Here is a 19,882-nt window from a genome sequence, read left to right as displayed (position 1 = left end):
GTTGTCCTAGACACAACGCTTCTCGTCCGGTGTGCGATACCTCGAGTTGTCCTAGACACGACGCTTCTCGTCCAGTGTGCGATACCTCGAGTTGTCCTAGACACGACGCTTCTCGTCCAGTGTGCGATACCTCGAGTTGTCCTAGACACGACGCTTCTCGTCCGGTGTGCGATACCTCGAGTTGTCCTAGACACGACACGCTTCTCGTCCGGTGTGCGATACCTCGAGTTGTCCTAGACACGACGCTTCTCGTCCGGTGTGCGATACCTCGAGTTGTCCTAGACACGACGCTTCTCGTCCGGTGTGCGATACCTCGAGTTGTCCTAGACACGGCGCTTCTCATCCGGTGTGCGATACCTCGAGTTGTCCTAGACATGACACGCTTCTCGTCCGGTGTGCGATACCTCGAGTTGTCCTAGACACGACGCTTCTCGTCCGGTGTGCGATACCTCGAGTTGTACTAGACACGGCGCTTCTCATCCGGTGTGCGATACCTCGAGTTGTCCTAGACACGACGCTTCTCGTCCAGTGTGCGACCCCTTAATGGTACAACTTTGTCTGAGACTTATTTTTATTTGAGTTTCTATTTTTATTCGTTTTATGAAAAGTTAGTTTCAAAACATGCGGCACAAATCTAATACTGAAACAAGGTCAGCCATGAGAAGCTGAAGGTACTGCTCCTCCTCGATCTCTTAGCAAACAGGCCGTTCACACGCATGGCCTCACAGCTCACTTACCTTCCACTTCTTACCAGGGCGAACTTTAGGGATGAACATGCCATCAAACATATGAGAAAATGGGCCATGACCTGGACAACAGACAAAAAGGTGATTTTAAAGAATGACGACGCAAAACCATTAGTGTGTGCTCTTAGGTTAACATGTATGACTTGGGGAAACCTGATCTGCTCATCTGATCTCCAGTCACTGCTATTGTTCCTGGTTTATGGTCAACTTCTGTACATTACAAAAAGGATGCGAAAACTCTTTCTGAAAAGAAGGCTGTGCCGGATTATTAAAACGTCTCCTTTAAATCAATAATTTCATCATCTGGATTATAACGAACATGAGTTTGTGTGGAAAGAAGGGAGGAAAAGCTCCTGAAGAACTCCAGCTCTCTCACGCTTGCGTCTGAACATGTGCGTCACTCACCCAAGTCATGGCACAGCCCAGCAATCTGCACACAGAGCATGTCTTGCTTCGTTATGAAGAGCTCTGGCTGTCTTTCATTGAGAGCCTTGACTAGACATCCCGCCAGATATCCCACCCTGCACCACACAAACACAATATGCTTGCACCAACTCTGAAAGAACCATCCATGTGGTCCATGATCCAATGAGTCGCTGATGGAGTGCAGAGCACGGACACACTCACCCGACTGAGTGCTCGAAGCGGTTGTGGGAAGCCCCGGGGAAGACCAGGTACGTTCCTCCCAGCTGCTTGATGTGGCGAAGCCTCTGGAACTGAGGCGTGTCTATGAACCGGACCAGCAGGGGGTGCAGCTCGATGTGGCCGTGGATGGGGTCGTTGAACACCTGGGGAACACACATCAGCTTTGGAGAGGTATGGCTTGAGCATTTGAATAACCAGCAAACGTTTGTGAAAGCTTTGGCTTACCTTCATGGGCTCGTTTGAGATTTGCCATAGTTTCTGAAGGCAGTGGAGGATTTGCAGGCGTGATCCCAGAGGGCTAAACGAGGCAAGACATGATTATTGGCATTAAAGCTCAACCGCACCCCATATGAATTATGCAAAACATGCACTGGAAATCAACAGCTCGTTTCAAACCGGTCCAGACTGTGGCATTACATGTGTTTACATGATTTCGGTTTCTTGCTTTTGTTAATGAAGAAGCTTTACAAAATAATTCAAGCAACACTTACGAAATACCCATCTTCTCCAGAAGCCCCTCGGTGAGGTACGGCAGTCCTGGCCCCGTTATGCCGTGGTCTGTAAAACAGATCAAATAAATCAAACCTGTTTGCTCTGATAATACTGAGCGCTGTGAGGCTCTGGCTGGCGTTCTCATATATCTTCATTACCTAGAGATATAATTAGGCCATACAAAATTCAAAAAGTAGTCAAAACACAAAACATCTAACAGAACATAAGTTGTTTATTTTTTACATATCTTTTTAATTAGCGTAATTTCAATCTTCATCTTTATAACAGAAGATACAACACAAGCAATTACCACCTGTAATTTATTCACTAACCCGTGTAACACATCATACACAACTTGGATTTTGACAATCTTATTTCGTCTAAGTTTAATTTCTATCGCTTTAGATGTTTTGTGAATGACTCTAGTTGGTAGATTATCTGTTTACTGCATCTTGTTTGCACACTTGCTTGAAAATGTACCGTAACTTTATTGCCTTACTCTAAAACAAATACTGCAAGAAAGAAATGCCAATGAAACCAGTCTAACTGAAATACCAGAAGCCCACAGCGACTGGATCTCATGTTAATAACTGCTGTCCTATCACTAAAGTCTAGTCTGATCTTGATGAGGGTGCGGTAAAGTAGGTTTTATGTTGGGACATTCGTTAGACATTCGCCAAGCAAATTAAGGGACTGTCTCAAAAGTGCACACACACACACACACACACACACACACACACACACACACACACACACACACACACACACACACACACACATTCCAAGATGCGAAACCACACAAAACATGAATGCAAAGCATACTAGGGTGGTTCTTCAACTACGGGCACTTTTGGCCTTGTGAACTTGAGGTAAAAAAAAGAGTTCAAATCAAAATCGTCACAGTCTAACAGTTAAATATAACTAGTCTAGTTTAATGATCCATAAGAGAACACACTTACATTATAAGACAAATTGGTGTTTTTTTACATATTTTCCGATCCGCACTGAACAAATGTAATTTCCATCACATGCAAACACTGTAAAACCTAACAGTAATATTACCTAAATACAATTGAGTTCACAGCACTCAAATATTACCAAAACTTGAATGACTGAAACAGAACTCAAACTGAATGAGTTATAGAACATTTCTAGATCCCAGAATGATAATTGTATAATTAAGTGATTAATTAAGTGATGATTGAGCATTAGTGATGAGCACCTGCTGTTAACAAGCAGAATCACTGAAGGAAAGAGAAACACAAGAACTACAACTGACTTCCAGCCACAGCAAAATCAACTGGAGATAAAAGAAGACATTAAATATCTCAAGATCTCAGCAGAGGAGGATTAGGCTAAACAACTCCACAAACAACATTACAAGCTTCACTTATTATTAACCAGTTTGACTTTATTACTGCCATTCGTCTACAGACGTTCTTATTAGAATTAACAAAGGTTTAGAAGTTGATTATTTGTTTCATTTAAGGTCACCATGATGGAGATCAGCGTTTGCTTTAGTTGGGCTCTGGACCCTTGACTTTTGCACTTAAGATTTTCTTTGGCTGTTATAATTGAGTGTTTATAAAACATATTTGTTATGGCACAAAAGGCAAGGAGAAGTCTTATCGGGTGTTGATGGTGAAGGACTGATGATGACAATCATCATTTAGTGACTTGATTCACTGATTTCATTCAGAGTCTGATCTCTGATTAAAAGGGCAACATATTAGTTTCACTCAAAACTGTGATCCTACAGCATAAGAGCTAGCCATGTTGTGGCCATCAGATAATATGAAGGATTTTACAAATAGTTGTGCACGAAAAGGTATTGCATTACTAAGACTCACACAGACATCAAGAATCAGCATATGAATCTCAACAATGGTGACCATTAAAAAATAATTCATGCTGCAATGCATGCTGGGTACTAGCATAATACAAAACTTATCCATGGCTCCCAGCATGCATTGCGGCATAAATAATTTTTTAATGGTCACCATTGTTGAGATTTATATGCTGATTCTTGATTACTGTGTAAGTCAGATTGTCACAGCAATGGGCCTTGATCGCTAATCGATTGCTCCTGTCTGCCTCGCTGCCTGCTGTGAGTGTGTTTGCCTCGGTGCTGTAAGCTCCGTCTTAGCCTCGTATTTCTTTGTTTTGAACCATCATTTACTACAATTTGTAGTTGTTTATACTAAATACAGCTTACCCAACATCTCAGATTGACATCGCTAGCTTCCATTACTACTAGCACAACACGCTAATTCGCTACTGCTAGCCTGTTAACGCGCCACCCGTGCGCTCAGCTGTTTTATTTATTTATTTTTTCTCTCGCGCGCTCGCGCCTTTGAGTTAATAAAAGCTCAGGTAAGTAATAATCAGTCAACAAACACGGTGAGTAATGTCTTGTCCTGTTATTGTCACCTGCACTTCATGTCACATGTTTAGCATAGACTTCTCTGTTGGCAATGTAGGATTTATATGTGATAAATGTAAGGAGACAGTTAGGCTGACAGAGAAGATTTCAAAATTAGAGACACGCATCCAAACTTTAATTGAGGATAGTAAGAGTGCTAGAGCTTTAGATACTATTTTGGATGCGCCTAGCATAGTGAACTCTTTACATGATTCGGTTCCAGCTGAAGTAGAGCCTGTGCAGCCGGGCAAATGGGTGACAGTGAGGGATCGCTCTAGTCGCGGATCTAAAAACCACTCTTCCGTTCCGATTACCACAACAAATCGATTTGCCCCGCTCAGTGAAACACCCACTGAGAATTCTGTTGATTGTGCCCTAGTAATTGGTGATTCGATCACACGGAACGTGAAAATAGAGACACCAGCGAACATAGTCACATGTTTGCCGGGAGCCAGAGCGCCTGACATCAAAGCAAATTTAAAAGTGCTGGCTAATGCTAATCGTAAATTCTCTAAGATCATTATTCATGTCGGCACTAATGATGTTCGACTCCGCCAGTCGGAGATCACCAAAATTAATATTAAAGAGGTGTGTGAACTTGCAAGTACGATGTCAGGCACTGTAATTTGCTCTGGCCCCCTTCCTGTTCGCAGGAGTGATGAGATAGTTAGTAGATTGTGTTCACTGAATCGCTGGCTGTCTGAGTGGTGTCCGTGTAATAATATAGAATTCATAGACAATTGGAAAAGTTTTTGGGGCAAACCTGACCTGTTGAAAAGAGATGGTATTCATCCCTCCTGGGATGGTGCTGCTCTTCTCTCTAGTAATATGGCTCATAGTCTTAAAGCTCAAACATGACAAATTGGGCACCAGGTCAGGAAGCAGACAGACTGGCTAAACCAACCGTCTGCTAGCGGCCTCGCGTCACCCAGGTCAGATAAATCCCATCACATAGAGCCTCTTTCACCTAGCTATCATCATATAGAGACTGTGTCTGTTCCCCGATTTTGGAAATCCAAAAAATGTTTAAACCTATCTAAGGTTAAAAATTTAATTGATGTTCAACAAATAAAAAACAGCTATAATACAGATGAGCAAATGCTAAAGCTTGGGTTGCTGAATATTCGATCGCTTACTTCAAAAGCACTCATTGTTAATGATATGATTTCAGATAATAACCTAGATGTGCTGTGTTTGACAGAAACCTGGCTAAAACCAAACGATTACATTACTTTAAATGAGTCCACCCCGCAAGATTACTGTTATAAACATGAACCTCGTCTGAAACGCAAAGGGGGTGGTGTTGCTGTAATTTATAGTAATATTTTAAAAACCACTAAGAAATCAAGTTTCGAATATAATTCTTTTGAAGTGTTAGTGCTTAATGTAAAAATATATAGTATAAATGATAAATCACGTTTGAGATTTGTGCTGGCTACTGTATACAGGCCACCAGGGCACCATACAGACTTTATCAAAGAATTTGCGGACTTTCTATCAGAGTTAGTATTGGCTGCAGATAAAGTACTAATTGTTGGTGATTTTAATATACACATCGATAATGAAAAAGATGCATTGGGTTTGGCATTTAAAGACATTGTAAACTCAATTGGAGTTAGACAACACGTGTCAGGACCTACTCATCGTCGTAATCATACTCTAGATCTAATATTATCACATGGAATAGATGTTGATGCCGTTGAAATTCTGCAGCAGAGCGATGACATCTCAGATCATTATCTAGTCTCGTGTAAATTACATTTAGCCAAGGCTGCAAAGCCGACTCCCTGTTACAAATATGTTAGACCTATCACTTCTGCTACTAAAGATTGCTTTATTAATAATCTTCCTGATCAGTTTCATCATTTTAGCATCCCGGATAGCTTAGAAAAACTTGATATTGCAACAGAAACTTTTAACTCTCTCTTTTCCAGCACTTTAGACACAGTTGCTCCGTTGCGCTTAAAGAAGATTAAAGAAAATAGTCCAACGCCGTGGTACAACGAGCACACTCGGGCCCTTAAGAGAGCAGCCAGAAAAATGGAGCGCAACTGGAAGAAAACAAAATTAGAGGTATTTCGCATTTCATGGAAAGAGAGCTCAATTACTTACAGAGAGGCTTTAAAAGCTGCTAGATCTGCTTATTTTTCAACCCTATTAGAAGAAAATAAACATAATCCTAGGTATTTATTTGAAACAGTGGCTAAACTAACGAAAAAGAAAGCTTCAAACACAGAAGGTTCCAAGCAGCACAGCAGTAATGACTTTATGAACTTCTTCACTTATAAGATTGATAATATCAGGGACAAAATTATAACTATGCAACCGTCTACTACAGTATCGCATCAGGCAGTGCATTGTAGTCTCCCTGAGGAAAAATTTGATTCATTCATTGCTATAGGAGAGGAAGAATTTACTAAACTCGTTAAATCATCTAAATCTACAACATGTATGTTAGACCCTATACCGACTAAGCTAATGAAAGAGATGCTTCCAGAGGTCATAGATCCTCTTCTTAATATCATTAATTCATCTTTGTCTCTAGGATACGTACCAAAAAACTTTAAGCTGGCTTTGATTAAACCGCTTGTTAAAAAAATGCAACTTGATCCTTCAGAATTAGTCAATTACAGGCCGATCTCAAATCTACCTTTTCTGTCAAAGATATTAGAAAAGGCAGTATCTTCACAACTATGTTCCTTTCTAGAAAGAAATGATATCTGCGAGGATTTTCAGTCTGGATTTAGACCATACCATAGTACTGAGACTGCTCTCGTTAGAGTAACAAATGATTTGCTCTTATCATCCGATCGTGGTTGTGTCTCTCTATTAGTGTTACTCGATCTTAGTGCTGCGTTTGACACCATTGACCACAACATTCTTTTAAATAGACTAGAAAACTATGTTGGCATTAGTGGAATTGCACTAGCATGGTTTAAATCATACTTATCTGACCGTTATCAGTTTGTAGCAGTAAATGATGAGATGTCTTATCAATCACAAGTTCAGTATGGCGTACCACAAGGCTCAGTACTAGGACCGCTGCTGTTCACTCTGTACATGCTACCATTAGGAGATATCATTAGGAAACATGGAATTAGCTTCCACTGTTACAGTATGCCGACGATACTCAGCTCTATATTTCTTCAAAACCTAACGAAACTTACCAATTCACTAAATTAACAGAATGCATAGCTGATATAAAAAATTGGATGACTCGTAATTTCCTACTTCTAAATTCTGAAAAAACAGAGTTTCTAATTATTGGACAAAAAACTTCCTCACGTAATAACCTAGAATACTGTCTAACACTTGATGGCTGCTCTGTTAAGTCTTCGTCGTCGGTTAGGAACCTGGGTGTGCTCTTTGATACCAATCTTTCATTTGAAAGTCACGTGTCTAGTATCTGTAAAACCGCATTTTTCCATCTTAAAAATATATCTAAATTACGTCATATGCTCTCATTGACAAATGCGGAACAATTAGTCCATGCGTTCATGACCTCAAGGCTAGATTATTGTAATGCTCTACTGGGTGGTTGCCCTGCACGCTTAATAAACAAACTAAAGCTGGTTCAAAACGCAGCAGCTCGAGTTCTTACCAGAACCAGGAAGTATGACCATATTAGCCCGGTTCTGTCAAAACTGCACTGGCTCCCTATTAAACATCGCATCAATTTTAAAATATTGCTGATTACTTACAAAGCACTAAATGGTTTAGCTCCGCAGTACTTGAGCGAGCTCTTAACGCATTATAGTCCGTCACGTCTATTGCGATCTCAAAATTCCGGCCAGTTGATAATACCTAGAATATCTAAATCGACTGCTGGCGGTAGATCCTTTTCCTATTTAGCACCAAAACTTTGGAACAGCCTTCCTACTATTGTCCGGGAAGCAGACACACTCTGTCAGTTCAAATCTAGATTAAAGACACATCTCTTTGACATAGCGTTCACATAATACATTATAGACTTCTATAATTCAATATTAGGCTGCATGGATTAGGTCAGCTGGAACCGGGAACACTTCTCATAAATCCTGATGTACTTGTTACATCATGAGAAGAATGGCATCTACGCTAATTTTAGTGTCTTTGTTTATCCCAAGGTTTTCCCGCAGCCTGCCGGATCCAGGCCGTTTCCAGATCTGATGAAGGACCTTCGCCTGGACCCGATGTCAACGCAGTGCTGAAGTGCCAACTAGTCTCTCCCTATGGAGGATCCCTTTCCCACTCTACAGATAACGCGTCGTCGGGAAAACTCAATTTGCGTATCTACCCCGAATTGATAAAATAAAATAAAATTCTGAATCAAAACTATAAGGAAACACCAGTAATTTGTTTAGGCTTGGTTTGCAGGGAATTCCAAACCTGCGTATATTCAAACACACATAACTATAGAACCCGTTCTTAATGCGCATCTGAACGCCATCAGCGTTTCTCACAGGTTCGCGTTTAAAGTCTGTGTAGAGAGAATGGTGTCGTCTTGGCGGCCCCTAATTTAAAAACAAATGATCGTTGCGACGGAAGCGAATCAATCAAAACTAACTTTAGCTGGAAAATAACTTTATTAAAGAACAGCTATAAAGCCAAAACAATCTTACGTTAAATTATACATTTATCTCTGTAAAGCTGCTTTGAGACAATCTACATTGTTAAAAGCGCTATATAAATGAAAATGACTTGACTTGACTTGACTTACAGCAGAATCAGTTCTATTATAATGAATAATACAAGTAATACATCACCTGTCTAATCAGAGATTAGACTCTGGAAAAGATCAGAGAATCAAGTCACTAAATGATGATTTTTATCATCTAAACACAACCACACGCTCATATTTTCTTTAGGCGTATGTGCCATAACAAATGTGTTTTATAAACACTCAGTTACAGCAGCCAGAGGAAGAACTGGTGTTATAAGGTCAAGGGTCAAAAGCCCAACTAAAGCAAACACTGATCACTATCATGGTGTCTTTAAATGAAACTCAATAAATCATTATCATCTAACCCTCTGTTCATTCTCAATAACAACTTCTGTAGACGCATGACAAAAGTCAAACTGGTTAGTAATAAGTGAAGCTGGTAATGCTGTTTGTGTAGTGGTTTAATCCTCCTCTGCTGAGATCTTTAGAGATTTAAACATCTTTTATCTTGAGTTGATTTCATCTAAGGTTGTGGCTGGAAGTCAGTTGTAGTTCTTGTGTTTCTCTTTCCATCATTGATTCTGCTCGTTAACAGCAGGTGTTAATCACTAATGCTCAATAATCACTTAATTAATCACTTAATTTCTTGACTGCAATGTATATCTACTTTTAGTAAACTCAACTGAAATAAGTTCAGAGTACTCATAACTATTGTTTTTATAAACTTAATTGAATTGAGGCAATCGGTTTCCTCAAATGAAATGAGTTAGCTTAACTTGTTGGGTTTTACAGTGAATATTTGATTATTTAAAATTATTATGATATACATAATTTCTTAACAGTGTAAGACCACTTTCACACATAGTTTTACCATTTTATACTTATATTGAAATTACCATAGATTTGTAGATTAAGTAAATTAATTGTCATGAGGCCCAAACACAAAGCTTACATCCACCACAACCTGAAATATAATATTGCAATAATATTGCATTGGTTAGATACATTTCAGAAAAATAACTACTTGTGTTATTACATTATGTGGAACATTATCCCATAAACTATGCAGAAAATTTTAATGAGTGATTAGAATTTTGTACACATTTTTTTTTTAAGTGATGAGGTGGTGGAAATGACTGGGTGTTGTGGAAATGACAATGAATGGACGTCCATGTAGAAAAACAGAAAACATTTATTTGAAACCCATTTAACAAATCATTAGTCATTAGTCTGTTTGGTTCCATAACCAGATGAACAGTTACAGTCTTACTGTAAACAACTTTAACCACAAATAGTCCCATAAAAAATGTAAGTTACGCATAAATTGTAATTGTAAAATTGTAACATTCTAATTGCAATAAAACTATTAAAAAGATACAAATTTTTATCTAATAATAATAAAATATTCATATGCAGCCACTCAGTCTATGATTTGCACCTTGTAAGCATAAATGTCATTCCACCTCACCTTTGTCATTTCCACCCAAGAAGGTAATGTGGTGGAAATGACGTTAATGTGGTGGAAATGACGTAGAAGGTAATGTGGTGGAAATGACGTAGAAGGTAATGTGGTGGAAATGACGTTAATGTGGTGGAAATGACGTTAATGTGGTGGAAATGACGTTAATGTGGTGGAAATGACGTTAATGTGGTGGAAATGATGTTAATGTGGTGGAAATGACGGTGGTGGAAATGACGGTGGTGGAAATGACGGTGGTGGAAATGACAATCCTACAGTATTTTGTAAAGAAATCCAAGCTAGTATTACAGATTAGCTATGAATTGGTAGTGAGCATTGCATGCATGCAAAATAGGCTACATATATTTGTGTTAAAAAATCTATTTATTTACAAACTCATTTATTGTTACGCCATGTTTGGAAATGGCATACAATAAAAATATTTTCATTTTAAGCAACATTTACCTTGAGTTTTCTTCTCCAAGTTGCTGAAGAAATTTTAAATCTCCTCCATGTGCTGTGATGTCATTGTTCATCTCCATAGAAACTACCCAAACAATCTTTCAAAAAAACTTTTTAAAGGGACATTACAGCGTTGTGAAAATCATCGAAGACTACCGGTAAAAAGTTCCTAAAGTACTTTCATTGTAAATTTAACTATGAAAGTGTTAATTTTTCAAAATTAAATGTTTTTTTATAAAATATGATCAAAGGACATGAAAGTGCCCATAGTCTAAGAATTGCCCACTAATAAAATGTAAAGATGTGGAAAACCTAATTTTAGTCAAATAGGCCTATATAGTTTTAAGCTGTGAATGGGATATTCACTATGAATGGGTACATGGTTATTACATTGTACTCTAAAATTTAATTTTACCTGATAGAAACAGGTGATGTCACACCACCTGTAATTTATTCACTAACCCGTGTAACACATCATACACAACTTGGATTTTTATTTAGATTATTACAATTAATGACAACCGGAACATTTGGAAATGTAAACTGATATTTCCTACTGACACTACAGCAAAATATTAAAACCAGTAACATGCTCAAGACTTTTACACAGTCCTGTATGTATATATATATATATATATATATAGGCTATATATTTCAGACGTTTTGCTTTTAAAATTATATTTAGGCATAGTGAAACCACTATAATAAAATATCAAATCATCAAGAAATACATTGTTGTCAAACTGTGGCAGATTTTTGTACTGAAGTATGAAGTAGAAAGTCAGTGTTGAGAAAAACTAAAACTGTTCTCCTGATTGCGACTGAATTAGACAGAGTAAAGATCACTCGGTTATAATCACTGTCTTCAGTTTGATACTAGAGGTTTGTGCATGCTTCTGTTGCTAATGAAAGTTCATTTTATCTGCATTTCAACACTGTTAGGAGTGCACTTCTGAGAAATAAACATGTAGGCCTCATATATTATTAGTAGCTGCATTTATGAATAGTAATTTTATGATCATGTGCTGTTAGTCTGGAGTAAACATGACACCGCCCAGCAGTGCAAAGATGACTTATATTGATATTGATTCACTTTTATAGGATAGATAACAGCCTATAATATTCTGACTGATTTATTGATGGACTAGAAGAATCCTTATTAGGAAAATCAGCTGTCATCACCAAAAGTGAAAATTAAAATGTCCTTCTCTTTCTACTATTAATATATGGACAGGCATTAATAAGTTTCTGTCATCTAACAGGTTGAAAGAACTTCACTATAACATCCTTCATGATTTCTATCCCTGTAACTCTCTTCTTTCGAAACTGAAGCTGGACAACTCTAATCTTGAAACACCACACTTGATTGTTGAATGTGATTATGCAAAGGAGTTCTGGAAAGAAGTTGGTGGCTTATTTTCTCTGCTTACAACGAACTCTTTATTTTTGATATAATGAATGTCCTGTTTTTAATCTGGGAAGCAGAAGTTGAGATCGTTATTGTCTTACTCTAAAACAAATAAGAGAGAAATGACAATGAAACCAGTCTAACTGAAATAGCAGAAGCCCACACACATACAGCGATCTCGTGTTAATAACTGCTGTCATATCACTAAAGTCTGATCTTGATGAGTGTTACCTCTGAAAGCCTGCTCCCATTGCTCGAGTCCTTCTCTCCGCAGAAACACCACCGTTTCATCGGCGTCCCAGTGCCAAAACTCTCCGTCACACACCTGCTTCACATCGACAACACACTCTTCCTCTTCTCTGGGCCGTTTAGTCCGCCTATCCATCATTAAACCGTTCATATAAAACCCAACACGCTTTCGCTGAGGTCCAGCCGGCGATCGCGTGTCAAAACTGGCTGACTCTGAGTTTGTCCATTCGCGCCTCCTATAGTGTTGGAGTGCGCGTGACCCGCAGCGCCTCCTGTGGGGTTGGAGTGCGCGTGACCCGCAGCGCCTCCTGTGGGGTTGGAGACTGGAGTGTCAATGGTTTCACTTTCAAGCTTGCAAACCTTTCAATCATGTAGAAGTGATATACTGACAGAAACAATTATTACTTTGAGACATCTGGGAAATTTAGTGCAGTTTTTATGGCTACCAGTCAGGCAGCACATGATGGGATACAAGGAAATTAAACGGCAAACAAAATGGCAGCACTCGAAGTGGGTAATATAGAAGTAAGCAGGGCAGAAGGAAAGTCTTTGCTTCAACAAGCTTGTGGGAGTAAATGGCAGAAATACTGGGGAGCCATTCCACCGAATGGGTGACATTTATGTCCCCAGAACATCATATGTATAAAATTGCATGAAAATGAACTCTAAAATACATTTTATTATTAAGCAAAATGTCCTGCATATTAAGCTAACTACAAATTATAAAATTTATAATTAAAAACATTAATAAAAACTACGTAGAACACAAAAAATAGCATTTTCTGCATGTCCCCACTCTCTGTCTCTAAACTTTGCCATGAAATATAATGATTACAATCCTTCAGAAATCTTAAGTTTTGGGGATTGTTGTGTGACTTTATATCCAATGTATTTAAATGTTTGTTTGTTTTTATGAGAAAAAAATATTTTATCTAATATTTTAGATAAAATACACATTTTAGTCATGTCCCCGGGTTTTCACTCAGTCCTGTTACCCTAACACATTCCCCCCCTCTGAAAAACTTGGAATATTCCACAAGACACATTTTCAACAGGAAGTTGCATCATCTTGATCTTCTAAAGGCAATGGGAAGACCATAAGTTTTTTTTATTTTTTATTTTTTTTTATAAACCTTTATTTAACAACAAGGCGTTACAGAATGTAAAATAACAGAGCACAGAAGAATGCTATGTAGAACAGTACAGAGTAGCACAAATCTTTTCAACATTTATATAAATATATCAAAAAAGAGAAAGTAAATATAAAAATACATATAAAAAATAAAATAAATAAAAAATGAAAATACGAGCACATATCCATAGATTAAACATAGTTATTAAAGTACTACTAAAATAAAATCTCTTAGCAGCTGGGCTTTAGAAAATTTGCATTTTTCCAATGCACTATTAAACAAAGTTAACTCGTTTTTGAAAGCTTCAAAGATAGGAGGCATTTTCAAAAACCGACATTTATGAATAAAAAATTTTGCCAGTAAAAGAAGATTATTATTTCCAAATTCTGTAGATTTATCTTCCAACTGTAAACCATATTTGATAATATCAAAAGTTAGAACTGGAAAAAAAGTTTTACAGGCTAGCCAATTCTGGAGAGTTGACCAAAACAATTTGGTGTGAGCGCATGTAAAGAAGAGATGCTCCACAGTTTCAATCTGAGAATGACAGAAAGTATTAATACCGATATTGAATCTATTGTGTAGGAAATCATTTGAAGGATAAATGTCATTCAGTAATTTAAAGTGAATTTCCTTAACTTTCGGTGAGACTGGATAAGAGAGATAACTAGTTCTTATCTTTGAAATGGTTTTCGGAGTGAAATTCTTGAGAAGAAAATGCCTCTTTAGTAGAGCTGGAAAGTAAGTAGCTGTAAGGAGAGACCTTAACATTTTGTTATTAAATTTTTTGTCAACAAATTGGACACCATCCAAAGACAGACTAGGTACTTGTACTTCAGGTGATGTATACAGTAATGTCCCTTTAATTAACTGAATTAGTGCTGAAGGGATAGCCTTAATTATTTTGTCATATTTGGTTCTAGAACATAAAATGTTGTATTTAACAATAAAGTCATTATGTCCTAGTAGGTTACCACTGCAGTCAAATACATGTAACAGTGACCACACTCCCTGATCCTGGTCTTTATAAAAAATTAACTTTCTATTAATCAAAATGTATCTGTTGTTCCATATTGAAGTTGTATGTGGCGAAAAGTTATGTTTGTATAACATCTTCCAGTATTGGAGAGCCTGTTTATGAAAATCAGCCAATTTGAGGGGTAATTTAGAAATATCAAAATCACATTTAAGTAAAAAATCTATTCCGCCAACACTCTCAAAGATCATCTTGGGGAAAGAAAACCAAAAACCATTACTATTTTTCAAAAAAGACTGCAGCCATTTGAATTTAATGGTACCGTTCATTGATTCAAAATCAATCACATTTAAGAGATTTCACTATATCGTTTTTCCTAATGTAATGATATTTATTTTTCCAAATAAAATTGTAATGATTTTGATTGATTTTTTTCATCATATTGTCCGACACCGGTAAACAATATGAAGGGTAAATAAGTCTGGAAAGACTTTCCATTTTAGTTAAGAGAATGCGTCCAAAAATAGAAAGATCCCTCTGAAGCCAACTATTCAAAATAGTTTTAGATTTGGTCACATTATTTTCAATGTTCAGAAGTTCTCTTGAATTTTTTACTTTGGAAATTCTAATTCCTAAATACTTAACTTCAGTTTTGATCGGAATATTAGCTACAACCACTTGTGACTGGTCATGAATAGTTAATACTTTATTTTTATTCAGATTCAAACCCGAGGCTTTTGAGAACAGTGAAATCTCAGACAAGGCAGGAGGAATTTGTGAAATGTCTTTTAGGAAAAGAGTGGTGTCGTCTGCTAGCTGACTAATGATCAATGAAGTTCCCATCACAGTCAAAGGTTTTATATTTTGATTATGTTTTAAGAATATTGCCAAAAGCTCAGCAACTATAATGAAGAGTAGCGGTGATGTGGGACATCCTTGACGAATACCTCTTTTAATCATAAAACGTTGTGTAGTCCCAAATGGCAAGGAAATTGAGCTATTGATGTCATAATAGAGGGTAGAAATTAATTTCAAAAATTTATCGCCAAATCCAAAATATTTCAGAGCTTGTAAAATAAAAGGATGTTCAACAGTATCAAACGCTTTGTAGAAATCTAAAAAGAGAATAGCTCCGTCATCTTTAATGAGGTGATTATAATCTAGTAGATCCAATACAAGCCTAATATTGTTATAAATAGATCGATTTTTTAGAAAACCTGATTGTGTCTCACTGATTACTTGCGGTAAAACCTCCTTTAATCTGTCTGCTATGACATGAGAGAGTATCTTGTAATCAGTGTTTAGCAAAGTAATTGGACGTAAATTATCTACAATCCTCTTATCTTTCCCTGCTTTTGGAATAAGAATAATAAGACCCTGCTTCATTGTGGGTGTCAACGTCTCATTATTAATGACGTTGTTTATGGCTTTAAATAGAAAGTCTCTTATGTCCTCCCAGAAAAATTTGTAAAAAGCAGCAGTTAAGCCATCCTGACCGGGAGCTTTACCAGTTTTTAATTTCTTAATCACTCTATCTAGATCATCAATAGGTGTGTCAGAATCACAAATATCTTTACTGATGGAATCAATCTTTGGGATGTGTTTATCCAATATCTTAAAAAAATCGGATGAGTCAGTAGAAGAGTACACAGAGGTATACAATGTAGAATAATATTTGTAAATTTCTTCTGATATGATCGCTTCTTTTGTACATTCATGGCTGTCAATAATTAGAGCATTTATAGATTTTTTTTCTGCCTTCTTTTTTCTAAATTGCTAAAATAGGAGGTACTTTTCTCTCCTTCCTCCAACCACTTAGCTCTGGATCTAATGAAAGCTCCATGTGCTTTTTTCTTGTACAGTAAGTCTAAATGAGAATGTAAATTTAAAAAAGTTTTTTTTTTCAACTCTGTGGTATTAGTCTTAGTAGAGTAGCTATTTATATCTTGGATCAATTTATACTCATATTCCTTTTGTTGTTTAATTCTCTGTTTACCAAATGCAATGGCAAATTCTCTGATCTTATATTTTAAATATTCCCATCTTTTCATGTATGTACCAATACTGACATCATTATAAATATTTTTAATCAAACCCTTAACAGTGTTTACAAATTCGTCACAGTTCAAAAGATCTGCATTCAATTTCCAATAATCCTTTTTGAAGGTTGGTTTGTTTTCAGGACTCAACTGCAGGACCAAAACACTGTGATCAGTTAAAGGAGCTGTAGAAATAGAAATATCAGAGCTGCAGTTAAATATATCTGAAGTACCTAACCACAAATCAGTTCTGGACTTATAATTCCCATTTGGTTTTATCCAAGAGAATTGAGTGGACTGTAAATTTCTTTCCCTCCACAGGTCGATTAAGCTATTAGAATTTAAGAAATCAAAGATTATTGGATTCCACTGATCAGCATTGTGTCTGGGAGGACTTCTATCCAGCCATTCATTGGGCACTAGATTAAAATCCCCACCTAATAAAATGTTACTGGTATGGTATTTCTGTTTTAATTCAAATAAAACATCAGATATTTTCTCTAGCATGTTCTTATTTTGAGAGGGTACAGCATAGCCATAAACATTAACCAAAATCAAGTAAGAACCTTCAATATTTAGCACTACTGCCAACCAGTGACCGGACTCATCACTCTGAGAAGTCACCACATTTCCTGGACATCCATTAAAACAAATAGCCACCCCGGCAGAGTAATTAGTGCCATGGCTGAATAACATTTTTTCACCCCACTGGTTTGACCAAAACGTGGCATCAGCAGCAACAGAGTGTGTTTCTTGAAACAAAGTGCAATGAGCTTTTAGCCCTTTACAAAACAAAAATAATGCTTTTCTTTTTATCTTGTCTCTGATACCTCTTACATTTAAAGATATGAAGGATAGACTTGTGCTCAACATTAATATAAAACAGAACCAAGTAGAACAAGGCAAACAAATATGTAAAAATGAATACAAATGGGAAGTAGAAAGATACTGCTTTCTCTTTAAAACAGAAATAACTGGTGTAGACACCTCTAATTTATATTCTTAAAATCAATCCAACCCTCTTATCTATTTTAGACCAAAGGAGAAAAAGAAAAAAAAACTTACGAAGAATAGTCCGTTTTGTGAAACTATCACATTTAAATCTCTTCAGTTATCCGCAAGAATGCGGCGGCCGTCGATATAACCGTAGGCACCTCTGTAGTATGCTTTTTGTCCCGCGTTTCTGGCCTGAGAAATCTTTGGCCAAAGTTTCTCTCTTTCAAGGCGATCTTCCTTGGACAGGTCTTCAGCAAAACGGATGCCTTCCGTTTTGCAGATGGATGATTCCTTGGATTTTCTCCATATTCCGTCACGATGTAGGCGTCTGGTGAATTGGACAATCACCTGACGATTCCTCCCGTCTTCCTGTCTTCCAAGCCGATGCACTGTGTCCACAGAGTGCTCCATAACATCTGCCCATTCGGGAGCGATCCTACCGAGGAGTTTGACGACAGCATTCCTGATATCTTCTCCCATGGCCTCCTTCAATCCTTTAATCCTTAAATTCCATTTCCGGGAGTAGCGGTCCTTCTCTCTCGCTTTCTCTTTCAGCATATCAACTTCTTTACGCAGGAGAAGGGCCTCATTCTCCAAGCCTGCTATCTTTCCTTTGCATTCTTTTACTTCCCCAGCTTGAAATTCTAGAGACTTTGCCAGACTTGCTATCATCACAGAGTTGTCGGTAAGCTTTTTGTTTAAATCCGCCATCTTGTCATCTTGTTGATCGAATCTTATGTGAAGAGCTTGAACGGCATTCAATATATCCGTAGCAGTTGGACTCTGTTTGGACAATTTCCTCTGGTGCTCACCTTTCGAAGGAGTTAGAGGTGGAGAATCAGCCGTATCCTCAAAACTCCTCTTTCCTCCGCTGCCATTCTCCGTCTCCATATCTGACCCGCAGTAATTATGTTCAGCAAGGGTTAGGGAATTCCCCTCCTTTCCTTCTTCATTTGGCCTCTTGTCGTTTTTGTCTTTCTTTTTTTGTTCCTTTGGCATTTTCTAAAACCACCGTCACGTTTTGAGGGTATCACAGTTCAATTACCACTTAGAGGTATCTTTAGCACCGGAGCTTCGACGAGTGTGACTACTCAGTACGCCATCTTGCCGGAACCCCCGGGAAGACCATAAGTTAGTCGTCTTATTTTAATTTCTGTATATTTGATGAAATTGTAACTATGACTGAGAAGGTCAATCTCAACATACTATCCTGTTACCTAAATAATTTCTTAGAATGTATTTGTTTATTTTAAAGATATTAACTTTTGTTAAGTTACTAGAATTTGCTCAGTGTCCTCATGCTATTAGCATGTATATGTCATGTATTTGATAACTTTTTGCTTAAAAACTCAATCCTGTTACTTTCAGTCCTGTTACTTATATGAAAAATAACAGGAGTGAGTTAAAGTAACATGAGTGAGTAGAGTCCTCTGTTTTGTTGATTTAATACTGTAAATATTATTTCTCTTTCCACCTTTGCTGTGAAGTACTACTAGCATATAGTACATCACTTCAACATAGAAATCTTATGCACACACAGTCATGTACACTCTCTCTCGTGCACACACATATGGACACTCATTCCTGTTTCCTGTTCCTCATTCCTGTTATGAAATAGTTAATTCCTGTTACCAAGTGTTCATTCCTGTTACTATTATTTATTTATTTAAAAAAATAAATAAAGTTAAACGATCCTGCTCCTGCCCCTGTGTCTACACCGGAGTAGCTCTAGCCCCAGATCTCAGTGGGCTTTAGCAGGGTCTCTGCTCTTTAGCCAGGGGGAGGAGCAGGATCGTGACTGAGATCTGGGGCTAGAGCTACTCCGGTGTAGACACAGGGGCAGGAGCAAGATCGTGACTGAGATCTGGGGCTGGGGCGACTCCGGTGTAGACACAGGGGCAGGAGCAGGATCGTGACTGAGATCTGGGGCTAGAGCTACTCCGGTGTAGACACAGGGGCAGGAGCAGGATCGTGACTGAGATCTGGGGCTAGAGCTACTCCGGTGTAGACACAGGGGCAGGAGCAGGATCGTGACTGAGATCTGGGGCTAGAGCTACTCCGGTGTAGACACAGGGGCAGGAGCAGGATCGTGACTGAGATCTGGGGCTGGGGCGACTCCGGTGTAGACACAGGGGCAGGAGCAGGATCGTGACTGAGATCTGGGGCGACTCCGGTGTAGACACAGGGGCAGGAGCAGGATCGTGACTGAGATC

At 38.0% G+C, this 19,882-nt stretch overlaps 1 protein-coding gene across 1 annotated transcript in view; it reads right to left on the bottom strand.

Annotated features, from left to right (window-relative positions):
• samhd1 (SAM domain and HD domain 1) overlaps positions 1-12,757 on the bottom strand; it is a 95,173-nt gene extending 82,416 nt beyond the window's left edge. The window contains exons 1-6 of the mRNA XM_084427738.1: positions 12,508-12,757; positions 1,883-1,949; positions 1,617-1,689; positions 1,374-1,534; positions 1,152-1,267; positions 738-808 (exon numbers count right to left, since the gene is read on the bottom strand). Coding sequence (XP_084283864.1) covers positions 738-808; positions 1,152-1,267; positions 1,374-1,534; positions 1,617-1,689; positions 1,883-1,949; positions 12,508-12,676 — 657 coding nt within the window. The 5' untranslated portion in view covers positions 12,677-12,757. The remainder of the gene's footprint in view (positions 1-737; positions 809-1,151; positions 1,268-1,373; positions 1,535-1,616; positions 1,690-1,882; positions 1,950-12,507) is intronic.
• Between the last annotated feature and the right edge of the window lie 7,125 nt (positions 12,758-19,882).

The sequence above is a fragment of the Rutilus rutilus genome, assembly GCF_951802725.1.
Source record: "Rutilus rutilus genome assembly, chromosome: 13".
NCBI lineage: Eukaryota > Metazoa > Chordata > Actinopteri > Cypriniformes > Leuciscidae > Rutilus > Rutilus rutilus.
This window is presented reverse-complemented; position numbering and strand designations above follow the sequence as displayed.